Genomic DNA, 23,333 nt, shown 5'->3' with positions numbered 1-23,333 from the left:
AAGTATCTGGTATTTTGGTGGCACTGTAGCTATGCATAGTTACAGGCCTGTATGCAGAGATTTTGGGTTTGGGTGGGTTTTTTGTCCTAATTCATAGTCATGCTAGGAAGCTAAACAGAAGCAGCTGTATCCTAATTCTTTATCATGCTGCCAGTCTTCATTGTGACCTGGCTTTGTATCCTCCTTACCTGTTTGTCAAACAGTTTTAACACGGTCAGGTTTTTCATGAGCACTCGCTGCCAGCTGGAATATTCACAGCTTTCCTACCAAGTTCTCTGCTGATTCCTGTTGTCCCCAGAATAGCTGTTTTTCTCTGCCAGTGCTATGCTTTTGAATTAGGCATCTGCTTCTGGAACTAGTAGAAAAATGACTGAACCATTGACATCCCAAGAAACCTTTGGAGGAAAAATTACACTAATTTCTCAGCATTCCTTCAGTGAGTGATAGCATGTCTCAATTACTTGTGCAAACCTGGTATATTGAAAGGACCTGTGTTTTAGAACACCCTTGCCTTGGCAAAATTTAAGATACATGCTGTTGATGCATGTTTAATGTGTCCTTTTGAGAACTGCATTGAGATTTGCCATGAAAGGTCTGGTTTACATACTTTGAGGTTTCGGATGGAGGCAGTAAGCCTCTGTCTTCGGGAAAGGATCTTTGCCCCAATGCCTACCCTGTCTTGTGAACAATTCCTCCTCTCGAAGGTAATGGCTGCTTCTTGATTCCTGAAAAGATTATTATTTGGTATGGTGAGTATCTCCACACTCCCATTTACTTCACATCCAGAAATCTTTATTGATGTTTAATCAGCCCTTTAAAGTATTTATCCCTGCATTCTTAAAAGACTATGAAGTTTCTCTTTGGCATTATTTTCCTCTGCAACGAAGTTGCTTAGAGTATGTCATGAGTATTCCCACAGATATATTGTATCAACACATAATCCCTAGTTATGTGTTGAATTTTCTCCCTGGATTTTAAACCAAGCCAGATAGCAATCTCACCCCAGTGTTTTCCAGCTTGCTACTTACTGTGAAAAGTAACTCTTCCAGTGAGCAGCATTCTGACTTCATTAGGGAACTTAGTCTTTGGCATGTATATTTATGTACTCTATTTTTCTACAGGAAGGTATTTTCAAAGTATTCCTAGGTCAGGTTTCTATGGCAGTCTCAGCTTTCATCAGTAAGAAAATTTTGTTTGCATATATTAAGTCCTATACCAGTTTCAGAATTTGATGGTACTTGCTGGATGAAGTGAAGACAGCCTATGTGTCTTTTGTTGTTGTTGTTGTTATTTTTTATTTGGGTTTTTTCCCCCCTTATAGTAAATATGAAGCTCTATACTGTACAAAGAAACTTTCAGTGAGAAGAGTTGCCACTAGGTGTTCTCCCTCAGAGATCTGGCTGTTAGTGCAATCAATTGGTACACCTGTACTGGCATGGCATGGCATGGAAAGGTCAGCTCATAACCATACTTCAATTAATTGTTTTGTTGTGATGTGGCAATCCTGCATTCTTACAGAGAATAGAGCAACAAGTATTTAAATGCAAGCAAAGTGGCTACATGTTATACCTAGCCACTGATGATCACTGAATTAATATTGCCTGTATCCTGAGGGAAGAATCAGATTAGAACAGTCTGCATCCCCATTGACTCCAGTCTCAGGCACTGGGAGCAGTAAGCCTTCTGATAGTGTTGCCACGTCACAAAAGCAGTTCTGAAAAAAGTCTACTTTTTAATGTATAAATGCAGATTTTAATTTGAGGCTGTCTACAGATATGAAACTATACCTCAGCCTGGCTGGATATCCATCTGCACTTTAACACTTACCTTTGCAAAAAGCTTTTAGAATTGTGTATAATGATAGCAGTCAGATACAAAATGAAAATTGCTAGAGCTCTTTAGATATGTTTTCTTAAATATCCCTCCATGTTTGTAATTACATGCTTTAATGACTTCTTTCCTTTAGTTTTAGTCGATGCCTTTTTGGTGACACAACACATAATAATACACAGACATTTAAATCGACCACAAATTTTAAAACTTTTTCAATATCTCTGCATTTGTATTACATGCTTTAGCTCTTAGGTAAAGGAAAAGAGGGGGAAAAATGTCTTGTATTAAAACACCTGTATATTGGGATATCAATGGGAAAGGTGAACATGTACTTTCCATAATGATACTAAGTATGGACATAGGGGAACGTTCTTTTTGCCTATAAAAAGACTGATCACATGATCATAGCTGACATTTAGATGGATAATTATTCAGTAATATAGTACTAGCCATCTTTTTTTTTTTTTCCCTGTGTTCATTTAGCTACAAGATGGTAGTATATAAGACTTCCTCTTATATGACAGGTTTCAGGTTGTCCTTTTAAACCATTTCTTTTCTCCTTCTGAAAAGACACTTCTGTTTTAAGTGTTGCGGTGTTCTAATAGATTACGCGTGTCATCTGTAAGTCAGGTGTTAGAATATAATCTATATTCTATTTTTATGTGACTAATATGTAAGAAAACAACAGAATGACGATTATTACAAAATTATTGCCGTTAGCTATGAAAACTTGCTTTGCATTGTGCAAAGTACAAAGCAGCATGCATCTGCCTCACTGATGAGACAGATGGAAATTACTATGAACATAACTTTGTTTTGAATAACAGTGTGGAGGAGTGCCTCAAAAAACTTAAATACCTACAGAATGCTAAGATTGTTTGAAAGTAACATTTATTTTAGGAGAAGATATGAACCAACCCTATTAAAAGATAGTGCGTCTTCGTGATGTTGTCCTGTGTATGTCCTGTTGGGCTGCCTGATAATTCATACATTGCCTAACACCAAAAGCCTCACAACCTATTCATGAAAATTTTCTAAAATAACAGCATACTAAATCTTCACTAGTTTCTCATCATTGTTGGCTAACATATTTTTAAGATTTGTTTTAAATTGTCTTGGTTTTCTTCAACTCAATCCCAAGTTCCACCATTCCATAGTACTCATCTAAAAATAGTATCTGTTTGACAATTGATGACTGATTTAAGTGCAAGTTCTACGAGTACTTAGATTTAAAATCAAATCTTTTGCGGTCTTAACCTTTAGCTACTGTAGTGGAGCAGCTTAAACTTTTATAGCGCTTTGTCATTCTGAGGCATTTCTAAATGTTTTACAAAATATTAAAATTAAAAGTTAATTTATCCTTGAGTGCTGATACTTGTATGTAATAATTTAGATCTAGCAAGAAGAAATCAAAGTGTTTAATGCTTAGTGTGCCCTCTCCTTTTTAGTCTAATGTCAGAAAGGAGACATATTACAGTGAAAAGTGAGAAGCGCCTCATTCCAGAGGGTCTGTTCGAGGATCAAGGCATTTGTTAAGGCCACAGTAAAGACCTGTTGTAGTTTCTTCCAAATCTTTCACTTAAAGGTGAATTTCACCTCACAGTAACAGCTATTCAATGTGAAGCATTTGTATGAATATGTAGCTATCTGTTGGAGGGAGAGTATATGAGAACTAATGTGAAACACCATGTGAACTTCTTTGGCACCAGAAAAGAAGATATTTTTTAGGTATAGGAAAGATGAGTATAAACTGAGTGGCTACAAGGACAATGAACTCTAAAGCTGAATTACTGGTATGTGATTATAAGTCACTAATTGTTGAATGCACTGATGATTTCATTTTTTAAGGGGAAAACAGTTACTAGAAAAAAAAGAATGCATGATTATGCCTCTCTGCCTTCATATGTATGCATACACCTCCACCATTTTGTCTTTAATGTATCAGATCCAAAAGAAATTCGTTGCACAGGAGAATAGAACTGTGTCCAAAAAAGGGAGTTTTTACATTACAGTAGTAAATCATAGAATCATTTAGATTGGAAAAGACCATCAAGATCATCAAATCCAACTGCATGAGAGACCGAGTATGTGACTGATACTGTTAAATTAAAAACCGGGAAATTCTTAAGGTGGAACTTACAAAATACTCCGCATTATGTGATGTCTTCAACTTCAGCCACAATTAAACAGGAATAATTTCTGCTGTTCAGGTGTGACCTCTTTATTGCTTGAACGTAGACAGATACAACACTTAAAATATTGAAAGGTGACCATATAGATTGTGTGGAGCACAATATCATTAATAGTTACGGATAGCCTTACTAGTTTCAGTAGATTCACCAAAGACTATTGTCCTGTGGAATCCTATCAAATGTGACAGTATATACCGAGTGTATGCTAATTATAAGTGTTAGGAGGAATGCAGGACTTTCCTGCTAGTACATCACCCTTCTGATATGCTACTTGGAGAGCATGCAGAATGGACAAGCTAATGTACTGACTTTAAAAACAACAATAATTGATACACAAGATAAACTCTGGTTTTGTTCTAATAAGATTTCTGTCTGAATTGCATAGGTTGTGATAAATTGTGTAAACAGATGTAAATTCAAAAAGTCTTTTGTGATCAAAGATGTATTGTTATGCATAAATATATATATAATGAGACCTTTGTAAATTGCAGTTGAACAGTCTCAAGTAGGTACCAGCCAGTGAGCCAAAGATGTTGTTTTAGTGCAGCACTAACTTTCTTAATCTGATCGGCACCTCTGAAAACATCCCCCTGTCCATCTGCTTTGGGGGAGCAGTCTGTGTTAGACGTCTGTCTTGGAACCTGGTCATTTAAGAATGCCCAACCTACAGTGACAGAAAGGCAGTTCACCAGTTTCCCAACACCACACATGACCTTAGGTATTATTAAACAAATCCATGGGAGTGAACTTCTCTGGTAATAAACTATTCCTGTTTCCTCACAGAAACATGCGACCGCTCAAAATCTCAGTGCACTGAAATGTAGAAATGTGACTCGCCATGCAGAATAATGGCAGCTGGCATATGATTTATCGTGCCCCGTTGTATGAAGAACTAGAAAATTATATTGTCAATGTAGTATGTCAGACCCTTTGGAAGTAATTTGCAGTATCTCTTTGTAGTTGTTTACAAGATGAAGTTTTGGGGGCCAGGCAGTTTTTATTAAAGGAAGATGGAGGTTGCATTGCTCAGTCACTACAGTATTTTCATGATAATGGTTTGTGCTAATTTGCTGTATTTAGGCAGTTAATAGGATAAAAATCTTCTGAGTAGAACACAGTAATTATCTGTCAGAATTACACTAACTTCCAGTTATTAATACTGTAAGCCCAAGGTTTCCACAAATATAAACGTAATGTGAATTGATGAGAGGTCAAATTACAAAAGTAAATCATAGTGAACTCAGTGTGTTTCATTACAAGGGAATCTGTCCTGCTTTGTGAGTTTTGGGGTTTTTTTCCTCTTTGTAAAAGACTATTCAACAGTCAGGGTTCATACTAACATTTTTTCATGTGCTTCAAATACTCAATATCTTATTTTCATCTTTATTTTTCTTTTCTTTCTTGTGAACCTCCTAGGAGATGGAATTAAGCAGAATGATTTGGAAAGCAGATTACCCAGAAGAGGGCAGCCTCAAACAGAGGACACCGCGTAAGTGTGTTCAGTGCGTTGTGGGTACAGTGCTGGGATTTATACTTAGGAAGGATTAGTATTTCATACAGAATTAAATTAATAGCGATTATTTTTTCATACTTCTAATTCCACAGGATTGGCTGTTCAAAGGCACTGAATGGCAGGCTTACAGTTATAGGTACAATTTAATGCAGGGTTTGCAATACAACTGTCCGGCCAGTTCTGTCTTTCACTGGTAGTGTGGGGCATATGCCACACTGCCAATTAACAGGAGTCACGCTTATAATACTATAAAATGAGGTATTGTAATTAAATCACTGAAAGGAAGATATCTTTTGCCTTTCCAGCCTCTTCTGAAATTGTACATTCCTTTACCTTATTTTTGAAAGAGTTAACTGCCAAAGATACAGGGCCAGTAAAGCAGGACATTTTTTTAACTGAAAACTAGTCACAGGTGGTCATGGAAACATGAAACTTCATGTTTGCTTTGCAAAATCTTTTAAAATTCTTGTCTTTTCTGCCACAATCTTATTTTAAGCTCTAAGCTTCCTGACATGAGTGGACTTTAGGCAGTCCACAGTTAGTAAAGCACCTTAAGAAAATGTTTCAGGTGAAGTATCTGATAAACTGCTTTTGATAGACGTGAGGAAGGAGAAATGATCAAATCTGTTAGAAGTAAGGCTTCTAGTGTCGTGTATTGTTAGTATTGCTTGGTCTTTCCTGTTAGGAGAGATGTATTTGATTGTTTATAATGTTGCCAAATCCAGCTGAAAAGTGAACTGGAATTTTCTGTGCCTACAGTGAGATGTCAGACTAAATGTGTTATGTATTTCACCCAAAATAAACACATCCATCCCTAAGAGTTAGACAAAGAAAATACTTGTTTCATGTATGATAGAACTTGGTGGAAAAAGTGCAAACCTGTGAACTCTGTAAATTGGATTGTATCAGAGATGCTTTTCATCTTATGGGAAGGTACCCTATTTGGGAATTCTGCAAGTTTTTTTTAATATGGAAGTTATATATGCTCAGTAAAACTACTTTTGAGTTTAAACTTTAGTCCAGCTAAAAACCTGAAAGTTTCTTTCCTCATTGAGTGTGTTCATACTTCTTTCTACTAATACAATATTATCGTAGAGAGTCCCTCATCCATTTTCATTCATTTTATTCAACTGAAACTGCATTCACCAGACACTCTTGTGATCTCTTGTTAGCAAAAAAATTTTTTACAATTCTTTATTCTCATTCTCTTTCAACACTGTCTACGTTTTTATTTTTCAAATCTTACTCTGTTGCATTGTCCTGCCTCTTTATTTGATGCTTCATCTTGTCCACTAGCGGAATCTTGACATGTATCTTTAACATCTGTGTGAAGTCTAAATTCACACCACAGCATTGACATGGCTATACTACATCTCCTCTTCTCTTCTCTACAATGTTATACATTTTTTTATCATTCTGTGTAGTGTGACTTTCCTGTATTTCATTCAGGCCCCGTACCTGTGCAGCCAGTTCAATTTGTTACGTAAATTCTGCCTGTAGGTCCAACACACTTTCCAAAATCTGCAGTGCATTTCCTATTACTCCAATTTGTTACTAAGAGCTCACCTCTCAGTGTAATGCAAACCTCCATTGCCTATTTATTCCTTTGTTGACCATCTTTGCGCTTTCCTTGTGTTCTTGCTTCTGGCACAAGTCTTACTGAAGTCCTGTTGATATTGAAGGCAGAGCACAAGTGCTGTGCTGCAGCTGGTGTCACTGGAGGAAGTATCACCATGCTAGTGCAGTATTCGTTCAGGCTTGTTAACCACATTAAAGAGTTGGGGGGTTGTACTTGAGTGGGTTTTTTTCCATCATATGCTTAAGTATACGTTGATTCTGTTAGTCTGTTTCTGTATTTTGCTGTGTGTAGTAAATATTTGAATCACATTTGTACCTGGTCTTCCAGATGAAAATTCCCTTGGGGCTAGATATTTTATGAACTCATTTCTTTTTTACTAACAAATATTTGTGAATAAAAAATAGTATTTGTGACATTTATTTAACTAAATATCATATTTCTTATGTTTGAAGTTGTAGCTCTTCCTCTTGGTTATTGCACTTGAACTCCCAGTGTGTGTGTTGGGTTTTTTTTCTTGTAACAAATGCTTTCCCCCATCGTTAGCTTGAAATTTCTTCCTTGTAGAACTGTAAGTATCTTCTAAGTGATGGAGCTTGAGAGGTAGTAGAATTGTTTAGGTGGCACGTTAGATGGTAAAAAATAAAATCTTATAGTTATACTAGTGGAAAGCTGTAAACTGATTAATTGTGGAGGGTTTGTGTTTCAGTAAATCCCTTGGTCAACACTTACAGACTCCTTTCTTAGTGATGGCAACAACTGCAAACAATTTGAGTACTCATAGTCTTCATTGACATGCAAGCATTTGCATTCAATAATTCAGTATGTTCTTTAAAAATTGCAAGATTTGCAGAAGACTAGCAGTTAGTGACGTGCCAGTAAAACACAATTTATAAACTAATGCCTATACAGTAATATGTGAACTTCCATACACTTTATTTTTATACATGGAAAAATATATTGTACAGTACACTGACATTAGCATTTCCTTTTCTGCAGTCTTCAGTTCCCATGTCAAAATACAATAGTGATAAGTTTTTCTCGTACCGTAGTTCTGTTTCTGAATTTGAAGTTTCTTGTAAGGCTGATTCTCCCTTCTGTGACAGGAAGTAGTAAATAGATTATTTCTTGGTTGTCTCCATTTGATTTCCATTTTTAAGTGGTTCAAAGAAAAAATAGTCTAAACAAATTGCAGGAATGTTTTTCAATACATGTTCAGTGCAGATCCTTAATCATGCATTAAAGTCTGCCATTTCAATCTAATCTGAAGGTATATTATTTGAATTTTTATTGCAAACCCCATTAAACTCTGAAAGCTGACCATCTTTACACTGGTAGTAAAATATAGCTGTGGCCTAAACCCAGAGATAGTACAACAAAGCTGAACAAATAACGTCATGTGATGTCCCTGTTGGGCTCAGTTTTAACTTCTCATGGTTCCTATGGCTACAAGCAGTGTTGTAAGGTCTTAACAGTTGGTGGGTTTGGGGAGCTCATCCTCTTGATTAAATTCCTGTTCTTAGGAACAAATGAGTTAAATTCCTGCTTTTACCATTGTCTTCCTGCATGATCATAAGAAAATCCCCTGATACTGCTGAACCTGGGTTCCTGTCCTTAAAATTAGGATATATGTATTTTTGGTAGTTTGCATATAAATCCTAACCAAAAGCAAGTTATATTTGGTGTTATATGACACAGGTTGCACAGGCCATCTGTTCGCAGCTTAGCTAGATCCATCCTGATTACAATGTGAAGAAACTCTGGGAAACATTGGAAACACTGATTTTCAGCACGTAATGATGTGGCTAATTGAAACTGTTTTATTTTAACTTCTTATGCAGGTTCAAGGAATTGCAGTTCAAAGTGAAAAGTTCATTGGTTAGAGCTCTGGAAAAAAGAGCAAATCTGACAAGCCTACAGGTCAGGTGTACGCTGTTTTATTTCTTTAATCTACTTGTTAATACAGGATTTGAAGTAAAAATGAAAATCTTATATGCAACATTTGAGTTTTAAGGAATAGGGAAATAAATAAAATACTTGAAATAGGGCAGGTTTGACTTGGAAATCCAGAAAATGGGGGGGAAAAAGAACAAAGCCCCAAAAAAATCCACTCAGAACTTAGTAGTCTGGGTTTGGGTTCTTTTTTAAACTAGAGGATTTGCTTTTACAAGTACACCAATTTGAATTTGTATCACTTATCATTTTGTACACAAATAAAAGCATATGAAGTAGTTATCAACTATCACTTATAACTTGAAGTACAAATCATTACTGCATATATTTTTATGTCCTTGAAGATTAAATATCTTTGTGTTGAAGTGATTGTACTATTTAGTTTACCACTAATGTATCATCATTTAATAGTCTGTTTAGTACATGCTAAAATGCAAATAATTTTTCTGGTTTATTCACATTTTGTTTCCTGAATAAATTTAGCACAAGGTTCATTGGTGTATATCAATATCTGAGAAATAATTCAGTGTACTCAAAGTACTGTATTGATTTATTTTACTTGCATATGTGGTCTGGCAATGTTTTATTTACAAAGAAGACTGATACTAATTCAAAATATTTTAATTGAAATGTTTATTTAGAAAACTGTATTGAAAAATCCTTTATATTTCTTATGAGATTGATAGTGCATGTTTTTAGGTCTACCATGAAACGCTGAGGAGTGTGTTATCTTAAATGCTTGTAGATTTCCATTTTGCTAACATATAGCAAGCTTGTACATGTGCCAGGATTGCTTTTCTGGGGATCAAGTGTTAATCTGTTTAAACAGCTGAAGACTTACGAATGATGCGTAAATAACAGGGGATTTTTAAGTAACACTTCCAAAGCACCTGATTGCCATTTTCAAAAGTAATGTATGTTCTTACACCCTTAAACTTTTTAGTGCTTTTGACTTTCCGTGATGTGGCGTCTCATATGCATCATTTAGAGCTTATGAAAAATTTCTAAAAGTTCTTTTTTTCAGTTATTTTTAGTAGTTTGTAGACGTTTAAGTAGAAAGTCGGAATGAGATTTAACAGTGCCTTTCATTATGGTGTTTTTTTCCAGGCTTTAGAGGGCAGTAGAGAGCTTGAAAATATTGTTGGTGTCTCAGACTCGTCGTGCATCTTGAGTGCTGAAGTGCAGAAAACCGAAATGCTAAGTAAGGAGGATTTTTAATATTTATCTCCTTTATACTAATTTAACAATGATCACTCCAAACTTTTCCTAGAGTCATACCCTGCTCTGTGTTGTAATGGAGTGTTATACCCCAGGACTCGATGCATGAGTTCTTTTGGTCAGGAGGAATGCACCTTTAATGTCCTTGTGCATCCAGCCAGGAACATGAAAGAAAAGCAACCCCAACGGCCCACTCTTCTAACTCAGAGTCACAGATGGGGAGGAAAAACCTGCAAGAGCAACACCTTTTCTTATGTAAATAGTTAGATACTTAGTAGGTAGTTAGCTAGTGATTAGGCTAAACGTTTGCACTTTGTTTGCTTTGCCTTTCTTTTCTTTTTGCAAGGAAGTTGTTTTGTTTGTTTGCCTGTTAGGAGGATTAGGCTGAATATAGGTTTCCAGGCTTTAAAAATTGCTATTCATGTGTCTTTAAATGATGGGCATACCAGATGCTTATTGTGTTGGGATAAGGGCACTTCACAGATGGCACATCTGTAATGCTTTTCCAAAGAAACCCAGAAAGCCTAAGATTTTAATTTTTAGGAAGCTCTTTATCCTTACTCTGAGTCAGAGGTTCTTGGGACATGTGAATGCTCAGCAGCAAAAGTGCATCCATACTTCTTCTCCCAACCAGCCTTGCAACTTATAAGGGGAGCATGTGACAGGGAAATATTCTAATGCAAAAAATGCTCAAATTGCAGGGGGAAAAAAGCTGTTGGCTTTTTTATTTCTTCTTCTTCAGGAAGAAGAAATAAAGATCTCCCTTACCAGGTCATTCATTCCTTTAAGAGTTAAAAGTAGTGAAAGGTAGCTGAGCTGTGGGCACCCAGGGGACCCCAATCTTCATGCCTCAGAACAGTTGCTTCATTTGTTTTTACAATAGCAACACCTTTTATCTGTACCCACATGACATGTTTGTGGTACAGGTGTGTGTCTAAGACTGCATTTACCTACCACTGCTTCTCAGTGGTTGGCAAATATAACTGTTGTTGTAGACGTTTCATACCTTTTATAATAATAATTCATAAATTATGTCTGATAATTTAGTTTCCAGTTGACCAGGGAATATGAATAATATATGCATACATGTACGTCTCTGGACAAGCATGCAAAGTTGATAAAACAGTTTCTTAACCTGCAGCGAATGTGATGTTTTGCCAGTGTACACTGTTCTATAACCTATCTGGTTGCTCTGTTTTCTGCAGAGTGTAAAAACACTGGAACTACCTGTAGGAGAGCACAACCTAAGGTTACTGGGACTGCTGCTTTGGTTGCAGCTGGAAAGGTGGACGGTAACACTGCAGGTGCTAGAGAATTTTTCTTACCAAAGGGTGCTGTGCTTCTAGTGCTTTAGGTGCATGTGCCCCAGCAGTGGAATTTATGCACCACACTATTCCAGCAGCTACTGTTGTTTAAATGACCATTTCTTTCCTGACTTGTATTCCAATGCTCTTTCGGTTTGCATTTTGCATGTGTATATGCTGTATTAGTTCCCACTGTAATGCATATAACCAGATGCTTTCTTATACAAAATGAAGTTTTCTGAAAATAGTCTGTGTTTAGATTACTACCCTACGCTGTGGTTAGGGCAGTAAGACTGCTCAAATGAGATGTCAGACCTGTTGTTGACACTTCCTGTTATGCCCACTCTTTCTGTTAGCTTCTTGTTGCCTTCAAAATGGGAAAGAATTATCTTTTCCCCATCTCTGGATGAGGAACAAAGCAGCATGTAGCAGTAAAAGACAAAAATGGGGACAAAATGTGGTGTGAGACCTGTAAGCACAACTTCTCAAAATTATGTTAATTTTGGACATTTTTTCATCATTTTTTTGAGCACAGTTACACAGGTAAGTGGGGGGTTTTGTCATCACTTGAAGAAAAATCCAAATGCTTTGAAAGTGAAAAAGGCAGCATAAGTATTATTTTCTTTGAAATCTCTGGGGTGACATTTATTGATTTCAGATATATTTCTTCACTAGTGAGTCAAGCAGAAGAGCTGCAGCTGTTGAAAAGAAACCATGGAAAACTTCCTGCCCAAGGTAAGAAATTTTTTAAACTCTTGTGTAACAGATGTTTTGATGATTCCTGTTAGTTGATTCCTTCTTCATTCTTTCCACTTGAAATAAGTTGGGTAACCTTTAGTATGTAAAAATGATGATAATCAAATGTGTTTCTTCCAAAAACTTGTGTGCTGCTCCAATGTAAATTTCATCTTTTCTACTGTTTTCATTTTATTGGGTAGTTCTCCATGAAACTGTGTAAGAAGATATCATTAATGGTCTTGCATTTGAGGCATGGTCCAGAAATAAGTGCAGTCAGGTCCTAGAGAGTTACATACCTTTTCTGTATACCAGTTCTCCTTGTTCTTCCTCATTCTCCTCCCTCCCCTCGCATTTTCAGAGTATAAACCGAGTAGCATACAGTCTTTGCAGCAAAACCTTTTTCACCTTAGATGTGTTGTGAGGTATTTAGCACACTCCAGGGGACTGTGAAATCCTAACTATTAGGTTTCTTCATAACTAGTGCTGTGAAAATATTTGAAGTTGGTGGCATTTAATGGAGTGTGGCCCACATAGCTGCTTTAGTGCCTTGTCTAGCAGGGAAGGTGGTGGGGGGATACATACAAGATTTATTTTTTTTCTCTCACACCCAGTAAAATCAACAAACATTCACCGCTCATATTCTGATATCTCTGTATCTTCACATGTTATGTCTTAAAATAGAGCAAAACCAGAATCAAAATCGGTGGTGGCAGCTCTACTGCTCTGCCTGCTGGCTGTCCCAGCCAGCAGGACTGCCTCATATGTCCCTTTGATTTTGGTTCTGTCTGCTTTTCCACAGGCCTGAATTCTCTCTGCTGTGGGGAATTCTCTTAAAGGAAAGAAAATTGATCAAAGTTAGTTTCCTCAGCTCCAGCAGATTACCACAAAATGAAAAGGAGTGACATAACTTTTTAAGGAATTTGGCTCATTTGTGCAATCTGCTATTTCTGATTTACAACTCCCCCTGTCCTTCTGTTCAAATGATAACAGCCCCTGTCTGGCACTAATAATGGTGAGTGCCATGGGCCATTGCAGATTTAAACAGTCATTGCTTCCTTTGTGCTCTGCTTTTTAATGGTCATCAGGATACACATTTGTAGTTCCACCTTTGCTCAAGAGACTAGCCTCTAACACTAAACATATATCCATCTTGTTAGATGAGAAATGAGATACTTTGTGAAAGTAGGATGGAAAATAGAATTACGAGTTTAAGTTGACCAATTCTGATAAAGTTTCAATGTCAATTTTGCTTTAATAAAGAATAAATTCCATTTTGCAGTCTTGAAAATACAGTAGTAGGAGAGGTGAAGAAGTATGTGATAAAAGCATTTGGAGATATTTTACTTTGCCTTTTAGATTTGGATATGGTTTTTCATAATTATTTTTAATTAGTTATGCTCCAGACTTAAAACTTATGACTGTTCTGTGGCTTGATGCAGACGGAATGTCACATTATCATCACATGGTGAGGCATGAAATTTATTTACTTTACATAAACAACCTCTACTTAAAACAACTTAATACAAAACATTCCTTACTCAATGGGCAGCATTATGTAGAATTCAGTATATCATTTTGCGTGACCAGCATAAAAAATGGCATCATTGTTTGTCCATGACTAGCATTTATAGTAAACAAAATGTTTTTGTATAGAATGTAAGCAAACTGTAAAGCAGCTGCCAAGAGACAAAATCTAGTTGGTATGTTGCAGTCCGAAACATGCTTTATGCATGTTGAGAATAAATTGTGTAGGTTGTCATGCGCATGTGGTAAAGGAAAATTTAATAGGTTCAGAGTTTCAAGGAGTGAAGATAACATTCTAAACAGGAAAGCTACTTAAGCTGGCTGTTACAAATTATACTAATAATTTGCTTACCAAAAAGAGAAACACAGACATAAATCATATCCATGACTCCATCTGCTGTCCAAGTAAGAAAGAACAAGAGTGTTATAGAGGATCAAATACTTGCAGTGTTAAGGAAAACCATTTTCAGACTGTATCTTGTAATGAAGTAAAAAACCCTTTCTTTTCTGTGGTGGTGTTCATCCTGCCAAGCCCATGGGCAAATATGATCACCCCTGCTAAGGTCAGTACTAAACATTCCTAACTTTCGTATCATTTATAATACAAGTGACTGAAGTTTGCACTCTGCAACAGCAGCGGTGGCTTTCCAAGACACTAGATCAGGATTAACTAGATGGATTTTCATTTAACACCACTTGAAATTACTAATGAAAGCAAAACTGGAGAGATTAGGGACCAAGTAATACTGAGTTCCCTCTCACCAGTCCAGTTTTCTTTGAAGACTGTGTATATATGGTGAAACATAAAATCCCATTTCAGAAACACTGCAAAATACAGAGGCCTCCTTAATAAGCAGAGTTCCTTCTCAAAACAGATAAAATGGTAAGGACACAATATTCCACCGTTTATCCCAATTCATATCAGTGTTGGTTTGGACTTTGTATTGGGTATTTGGGTACAAGCAAATAGCTTGGGTCTGGACTGCTGATGGGTTGCTGTGAGCGAGGGTAAATCAAGTTTACAATATATTTCTATATCAGTCTCAAATAAAATAGAATAAGTCTGTTGACCTTTAGACATACTTGGGTGTCTGTCTCCTCCCTGTCCTTCCTCCTCCTCCTTTTTTGGGATCTTCTGCAGAAAAGGGAAATACACCATGCTTCAGATGCGTATTTTCGGGAATATATCTGTGTATTTTTCTGATTGTAAAAACCCTAACCTAAAAAACTATTGGTTTTCTCAGCCAAACTTTGTATTCATTTGCAGGGAAAAAATGTCATTATAACTTTTCTGAGAAAAGTATGTCTTGTGAACTGGCTAAGCAGAAATTTATTAAGTGAACTAAATGAATACACAAGTAAATTTATTCCAAAACAGACTTTCTTTCCAGAATTTCCATTCCTTGAGAGCAAATGGAGCAAATAATAATTGTCTTTGCTTACAGCAAATACTTGCTTTTCAGGGAAGCGATGAGATGGATGCAGGGGTTGGATGTAGATGTTGGGAAAGGCCTTTTTCTCTAACAGAGCTGTAGGCCTCTTTTCTGAGAACTGGTACATGAGGTGAGGCTGAGGGAACTGGGGGTGTTTAGCCTGGAGAAAAGGAGGCTCAGAGGGGACCTCCTCACTCTCTACAGCTGCCTGAAAGGAGGCTGTAGCGAGGTGGGGTTGGTCTCTTCTCCCAAGTAACAAGCGATGGGATGAGAAGCAACAGCCTCAGGTTGCACCAGGGGAGGTTTAGATTGGATATTGGGAAAAATGTCTTCACAGAAAGGGTGGTCAAGCCCTGGAACAGGCTGCTCAGGGAAGGGGTGGAGTCCCCATCCCTGGAGGTACTTAAAAGATCCATAGACGTGGTGCTTAGGGACATGGGTTAGTGGTGGGCTTGGCAGTCCAAGGTGAATGGTTGGAATCGGCGATCTTAAAGGTCTTCCAACCTGAACAGTTCTATGATTCTGTAAGGATGAACCATATGATCTTGTTTGTGCAAGTCCTACTTCTAGGCATCTGTGATGGAGGCTTTTCTGAGGTTCAGTTCTGTGTGTTTAATCTGTTCGGAAGAAGTTGCTAATGCTGACACAAACGACAGTTTCTTAGTTCTACCCAGGTCCTTTCCATTAAATCCTAGGCTTCTTTCCAGCATAAGTTTGACAAGATCTCTCCAGCAGCCTTTTTGTGGTATACATCATCTCTAAAAGCAACAAAGAGGATGCTGAAGGACTCTTTTTGAAATAGATTATTATTAGATGGAGATTTAGAGCTTGCATTTGCAAAAGATATGCTTCCTTCAGTTCTTAACACTAAAGGGCAGGTTTGCCACACATCGGAAATGTCTGCTCTGAGTCGATGTCCCTGTGTAGTGTGTGGAAGAGACACGGTGGTCATCAGTACTCTCACTTAAGTCCTTCATTCAAACAAGAGGCAAGTTGCCCTCCTGGCCTGATCAGAAGAGCTAGGAAACTAAGACAAATTTACTTAAGAATTGATATTTTTTGAAGGTGCAAAAATTGGCTCTAGTGTCTGCTACTCAATGGCATTCAAGTTCGGTCAGCCTAGTACCAGGAAGCCTGTATGCCCAAGGCTGCGTAGGCCAGAGCTGACGCATACACAGACTAGGTGTGTAATGCACTGCAGCATGGAGTACATACCTGCCTTTACCACAGGACAGAGGAACCTTGGGCCAAGAGTCTTCTCTTGACCAAAAGTGGAGCGGAGGGGCTGTTCTGGTACCGCTTTGCAGGATTTCCTCTAGCAGAGCAGTCGCAGTGGCTGGCATGACTGGGGCCTTTAAGGGGTGGGTGAATGGCAGAGGTTCGAGAGAGGTTGTGCAGAGACACTGCGCGCTTCCCACCTGGCAGCAGATCCCTTGGAGCTGAAAGCAGCCGATGGGAATGAGCGTGCCCTGTGAGTGTTAGGGTCTGTGTCATTGGTGAGACAGCTTCAAGGCATCATACGCTTATGTGATGCTGAAGGGAATCTGGCCTTGTTCATTTGCTCTTCCATGTGGAAGATCTGCCTGTATTTCTGCTCATAAGGCTTTTGTACCATTAGACATGGGGAAAAGTTAACCTCAGTGTGAACACTTGTAAATGGGACTGCATTAAGCGAAACTGAATTAAGACTATTTCAGCGCTGAACATGCGTGTGCACACATGGTTTAAAGCAACTCACTTTGTTTGTTTACTCGTAAGTTATGTTCATTACACCCATGCAGAGACCCAGAGAAATCGTTCTGCCCTCCTGCATGGACAATCAAAACTAATTGTGAAGCAGAGGAGTGTGTTGTATTCTCATCTGTATTGCCTGGATTAAAAGCTGTTGTTGCTTGGGCTAGATTTGACTGTACATCTCCTCTCATTCTGTGCAAGCCAGTCTTTTTTTAGTTTGTAACCATGTCAAATCCTTTACAGTTTAGAAGAGGTAACAAAAACCATTTAGCTTGGTACCCAAAATTGGCAATGCTCGCGATTTTCCTAGGACAAGTGAGTAATCTTGTCTACTGAAAGGTACAGGAGCTGGCAGACAGGTTTCTGTTTGACCCCCAGATGCTGTGCTCTGTCCCAGCAGGTTATGGGTCTGTTGGATGGTATGTGCACCTTAAGAGTGTGTATTTTAAAGTACAGCCTGAGATTTGAGAAGTATCTGGGTCTGAGGTCACCGGCATGATAAGCTTTTTGGATGGAGGGAAGGGGGCAGATTACAAACCTCTCCAATGATTTAACATCCTCTGCTATGTAGATGAAATATTAAGCTATTAACTTTTGTGGCAGATACAGAAATGCACGAGACATATGACTATAGGCCTCAGACATATATACATATAGAACTGTCAACCTGCATTTTATATTTAGGTGTTGGCCACATTTATTCATGAATCTCACACTTGTGTTTATACTCTGTTTTCCAATGTACGTTTTTACGGATGCAATAGCTATTAATTTTTAATTCTAGTGGATCTAGACTTCAGAGTATTAAGCTTAATGAAAAATTTAAAAGAATTGTAGTTCTTTCAGCAATACATGTAGCAACTCCTACATGAGAATAAATACTGCTTTCTCCCATGAATATAATTATTTTAAATAAAAAAGAAAAGAAACATTAGTTTGGACTCACTTAGTAGCAATTATATGTTTAAGAGGTGTAAATAACTTGCTATCCAGACATTACAAATATCCAGGTGCTCTGTATGTGCTGATGACAACAAAATTGAAAAGAAAGACTGTAATAATTCTGACTGGTTTTCTCTGCAGAAGATATTGATTATTTGTGTGTGGTGAGAGATTTGGAAAATTCAATTAAAGGAGTTGTGCAAAGGTTTCATAAATTTTCCTTGTACAGCGTGTACACAGACATTGTTGCGTATTAAATCAATGCAGCACTTCACAATATATTTTCTTTGAAACATAAAAATAAATAACATTTAAACAGTTCTGCTTACTACAGAAACAAATTTTATTTTCTGTGAAGCATTTAGTCATGTGCTATCACTGACTCATACACATTTGCCAGCTGTAACAAATTTTATAGACGTTTTCTCCAGAGACATAGCTCATATACTATGAATTTTTAAATGAGCAAATGGTGAAGAAGGGATGTCAGCAATATAAAAATTGATCAGTTAAAAGATAAAAGCATAAGTAAAGAGATTTGTATGGTAGTCTTAATAGGTTTTATTAAATAAAAATACTATAAAAAGACAGTAATGAATAGACTGAAGGTTTTAGCCGTGGTTGAGGTGGAGAAAAATTATTCTGGCACATTTAGTAGAAGATTGGTTTTATATCACCTGACAGGTGAACATTTTTTTTCTCCCTGCTTTTTAGATCTGTAAATGTTTTAGAGCAGTCAAACTTGGGAAAGAATAGTGGTGGAAATAGGAGAGGGAACAAAACTTGGGAAGATTCTGCCCTTTTGATGCTTTTGTGAGCTGGGGACAGGAGACACCATGGCAAAGGGCAGCAAGGCTTCTGCCAACCCACCCGCACTGGGGGGAGGCTGCTGGTGACCCCCCGGCTGCTGCCTTCCCCTGCGCAGCCCTGGAGCACGGAGCTGCTGAGGAGAGAGCAGGCTGGTCCCGCTGCCAGCTAGCACTTGTGCCGCAGTCGGCAGCGGCCCAGACGTCCTCCTGGTTGCTTCCACAGAGCCCTTCCTTTCCTACCTGCTCTGGTCACAACAGATTGTCATACAGAAGTTTCACTGATGTTCTTTTCGCTTTTGCATAGTTTAACCAACTTCGGAGTGCCGCATATAAAAATGCTGAGAGAGACAAGGGTTGTTGCGGGGGGCGGGGAGGGGTGTCTTTTGCTGGGGTTTTTGTAAGAATATCTCACATGATGGGGGTGGACTTTTTACTAGGGCTTGCAGCGATAGGACAAAGGGTGATGTTTTTAAACTAAAAGGGGGTAGATTTAGATGAGATATTAGGAAGAAATTCTTTACTGTGAGGGCGGCGAGGTGCTGGCCCAGGCTGCCTGGAGCAGCTGTGGGTGCCCCATCCCTGGCAGGGCTCGAGGCCAGGCTGGACGGGGCTGGGAGCAGCCTGGGCTGGGGGGAGGGGTCCCTGCCTGTGGTGGGGGGGTGCGACTGGGTGGTCTGTAAATGGTCCCTCCCAACCCAAACCCTGCTGTGACTCTATGATCTTCATCAGCTCAAAAATACACACACAAAAAAAAGCTTAAACTGCTACAAGCATTCTGAGTTCTTGGAGCACATGAGTAGTAAATCATATTATTTGATTCCTTAAATATCTAAATCTTAATGCCATCTGTATAAATATTACTATAAATACGGCTTTTGTCAAAAGGTGCCGTTGTGGTATATGTTGGGAAAGAAAGCTGAGTTCATGACGTCTTATATGTATCTGGGCAGCTCACATTTTTTAAGGCAGCTTCTCGGAGTGAAAAGCAGACCATGGCACGGCTGCTTTGGCATGTATGGGTTCTTTAAGTACTGCGTAGTCCGAATGCTGCAATCAGTGATTGAAGACTGAATTAGGAAGTTGCATTTAGCACAAATAAAGCAACTTGTAATTAAATCTGTCTTTTTCTGTTACCTGTCATACAAGACTGGACAGATTCCTGTCCTTTTTCTTCCTGTTATTTTTAATGATGATGTGTGTAAACAAATGGTGTTTATTACGTACAAAGCTGAGAAGTTGTACCTGAGGCAGAGTTGAATTGGATGGATGCCTTTCTTATGGAGTAAGCTTATGAGACCTAGTTTAGGACAGGATTTCTGGCTTGGTCTGAGTCAACTCCAGGTTAATGTCACTGGCACCTCACATCAGGTCCGCAGGCAGCTCTTCTGCACATCACATCGCATCCAGGGAGCGTGACAGCCAAGGGATCGCAGCGTGCCAAATGAGAACTGAGGAGCCCCACCACCACCCACGTCTGTGGTGGCTTTGATGCCTCTCTCCATAGGAGTAATCTTGGCTATAAGCCACTGTAAATATCTGTTTATTGGTCTCAGTATGTTTACTATAAAGCAAATAATTCTGAATTCTCTCTTCACCCTTTTGTGGTGGTGGAATCAAAACGCAGTATGAACCATCAGCAGATGCTCAGGGTACTGAGACCAGAGCTGATCATCTGCTGCAGAAAGCCATTTGGAAATCTTGGCACTCGGATGCACCTGCTTCCAGACCTTTCCCTGTGTGCTCTCATGCCCTGAGTTCCTTTCTACCCTTGCACACTTTTCCTCTACTTCTTAGAGCCATCTGCTCAGCCCTTCACGCTGGCCTGGCCCAGCCCTCCCAGAATACGGGGCTCAGGTGTGGTTGCTGCTCTTTTTGCCATCCTCTCAGAGGACTACGGGGTGGTTGTTCCTCTCATGCCGTCCTTGATTGGATTCTGCTGAATTGCTGATATGGTCCTTATGGATTTTAATTTATTCTTTAATTGTTAATCGCAAAAAAGAAGGACCAGCTTCTAATACTTGTAACACGTTTTGTTCTGCTTTGTCATCATTGGTAACGATGTAGCATATGTGCATACATGCACAATTAAGACAATCTCCTAAATTACTGTTGAGACACAGTGACTGAATGAGATAAAAGGGGTTCTGTTAGTAACTTACTTAACTTACATTTGTGCAGGGATTTTCACTAATTCTTTAATAACACCATTGCTCTGTTTATCAAAACTGATTTTACTCCTCTACAGAGTACGTTCAGACTGCCAGTAGCTCCGCATTCCTGAAGTTGCTCCTTGACTGAGGTAAGTAGCCCCTTGGTTTGCCCTGTGCCTTCTCCAGCTGCCACATACAGGTAGTATAATCATGAGGACTGAGGCACTTGATTGTAAAACATTTGCAGTGTGACCTAGTGTGTAGGCCTGCAGTCAGGACCATAATAGCTTGGTGGGAAAACAGTTGTCACTGTGCATGTGGTATTTCTTGTTACTGGTTTGTTAAGCAAAATGACATACTGTATCTGTAGAAAACTCTGTCCCACTCTATAATGTCTGATAGCATTGCTCCTTGTTCGCATTCTCAGTTTCTAACAGAGTGGTTTTTTCAAGAGTGGCAGTTTGGCTGTAGTATGTGTGACCAAAAGCAGGCAGGGCTGTGTACTTCAGAGCATACCCTCTTAAATGCCAGGACTGCCCTGGAGATCGCCAAGGAGGCCGCCTGCAGCCCTGCTGCACTATTGATTGCACGGCTGCCTCGCTGCCTGGGCTCAGGCTTTGCTTTTCCACAAAGCTGCTGCATGTGCCCTTTGTCACGGTGTTATTCATGCGCAGGTCGACTCCTCGGCTCACTGTTGGCAGCCAGAACAACTCAGCCAGCCAAGGGCCTCCCAGCAGCACTGCTTTTCTGAGAGAGGCCAGGAGGCTGCAGGGCAGATGGTCTGGTTGAAGCAGCAGCAGCAGCAGCCCGCTTCCAACCACCTGCTTCCCCGGGACCACCTCGCCCTCCCGTTCCGCCTGCATGTGCACCTAGGCAGGCTGGGGCTGCTGCTGATCAATCCCCCACATCAACTTCCTTAGCATTACCAGAACAGAAAGCGTAAAACAATATACTAGCAGATGCATCAAGACATGTTTTAGGGGGGTTTGTAGTTCTTCCTCCTTTGGCTGCTTGTCTTTGTATCAGTGTTGTAAGGAGAAGCCCAGTTAGTGACTGACTTGTCTATTACCTGTGCATGACAAAACTGGTTGCTCGCAGGTTTCATGAAGTCTTGTGAGACATGGTCATCTCTAAAGATGAGCATAGCTGCAGATTGTGTCAAGTCCCTGCGTAGTGTGAGGGCATCTCTCCTTTGGCAAGTTAGACTTAGTCAGTTCTTGTAATCAAGGAATATGGAAAAAGTAGATCTGCGGGTTTTACAAGGTGCTTAATTGAATTAACATAGGGTTGAGCTTTTGCTTCTCAATGAAGGTTAAATTTTATTTTGTAATCACAAGTAACCTAAGAGCAAAAAAACCCACCCTTTAAAACCCTACTTGTCCACAAGCTAATGTTACCCTAATACTCACTAGCTACTTATGCCAGACTCTTGCTACTCTTTATTCCTTCCAACCCGCCAAAGGCAGAGCAATTGAGGGAAGGAAAGGAGGGCAGGAGAGCGGAGCTAGTGTCCTCGTTTATTCCATTCAGTGTAATTTCTGAGTCCTACAGAATGCAGTGACCTTTCTATGGTACAATAATCACTTGAAGTCTTACACTGGCTTATTAGCTTGATATAAACTCATGCTGACAACTACAAGGCTCCAATTCAAAGTTAGCTCAGAGAGCACTTGCGTCCCTACTATTAGTTTAGGTCCATGGATAGTAGTGTCTAGTCAGTGAATATTGGTTTTGCACCTTATGTCCAAAAAAACCCAGAAAATAAGACATTTATTTTTTCTGGTTCTCTCTGTCCCTTCCCAGGTGTGACCAATGCTGTAAAGCCCTTTCTTACTGTTAAAAAAATAAATAGTTGTGATAGAATTGCTAAAAGATTATTTAGCTTTCTCAACCTTTTCTACAGATAAAAACTATGCATTTCCTTAAAACGTCTGAAAACATTACTGCCGTTCAAGGGGGGACCATCTGTTGCTCTGCATTCCTGGAGGATGCATGTGGGTCTGTTTTTTTAACACACTGAGGCTGGTACTGGACATGGGACAGACATACAGTTCTGAGCAGATCACATGAATGTTGATGCTGTTGTCTAATTGCTATTTATTTTAGTCATTCAGGCATTATGTGAAAAATGCATTCCACATCAACCCGAAGTTCTACATCTGCTTGACTGTACTTAAAAGGAGAGAAGAAATGCGTGTAAACCTATCTCCCCAGCAAATACCACTTTGGGATTGCTCATTGCACTAGGCAGGTGCACATCTAGATAAAATTTCTGGCATCTATTTAAACTTAACAATGTGCATAACCAGATAATCTCAATGTAAATAATACATCATGGTTGTTTTATGCAAGCGCTGTGTACAAAATGCTGATTTAGGTTTGATGCTGCATGGTAAATAAACTTATTTTCTGTA

The 23,333-nt window shown here is 39.0% G+C and overlaps 1 protein-coding gene across 2 annotated transcripts in view; it reads left to right on the top strand.

Moving 5' to 3' along the window:
• The window catches only part of LOC121095892 (integrin subunit beta 3 binding protein), a 34,903-nt gene extending 11,570 nt beyond the window's left edge, over positions 1-23,333 (top strand). The window contains exons 4-9 of one of the 2 annotated variants that reach the window (XM_040611283.1): positions 5,442-5,514; positions 8,956-9,034; positions 10,175-10,268; positions 12,265-12,324; positions 21,015-21,068; positions 23,026-23,333. In XM_040611283.1, coding sequence (XP_040467217.1) covers positions 5,442-5,514; positions 8,956-9,034; positions 10,175-10,268; positions 12,265-12,324; positions 21,015-21,067 — 359 coding nt within the window. In that variant the 3' untranslated portion in view covers position 21,068; positions 23,026-23,333. The other variant, XM_040611285.1, reaches the window with a different exon arrangement.

This window comes from Falco naumanni, chromosome 11 (genome assembly GCF_017639655.2).
Source record: "Falco naumanni isolate bFalNau1 chromosome 11, bFalNau1.pat, whole genome shotgun sequence".
Lineage (NCBI taxonomy): Eukaryota > Metazoa > Chordata > Aves > Falconiformes > Falconidae > Falco > Falco naumanni.
The sequence above is the reverse complement of the archived record's forward strand: the minus strand, read 5'-3'. Positions and strand labels throughout refer to the sequence as shown.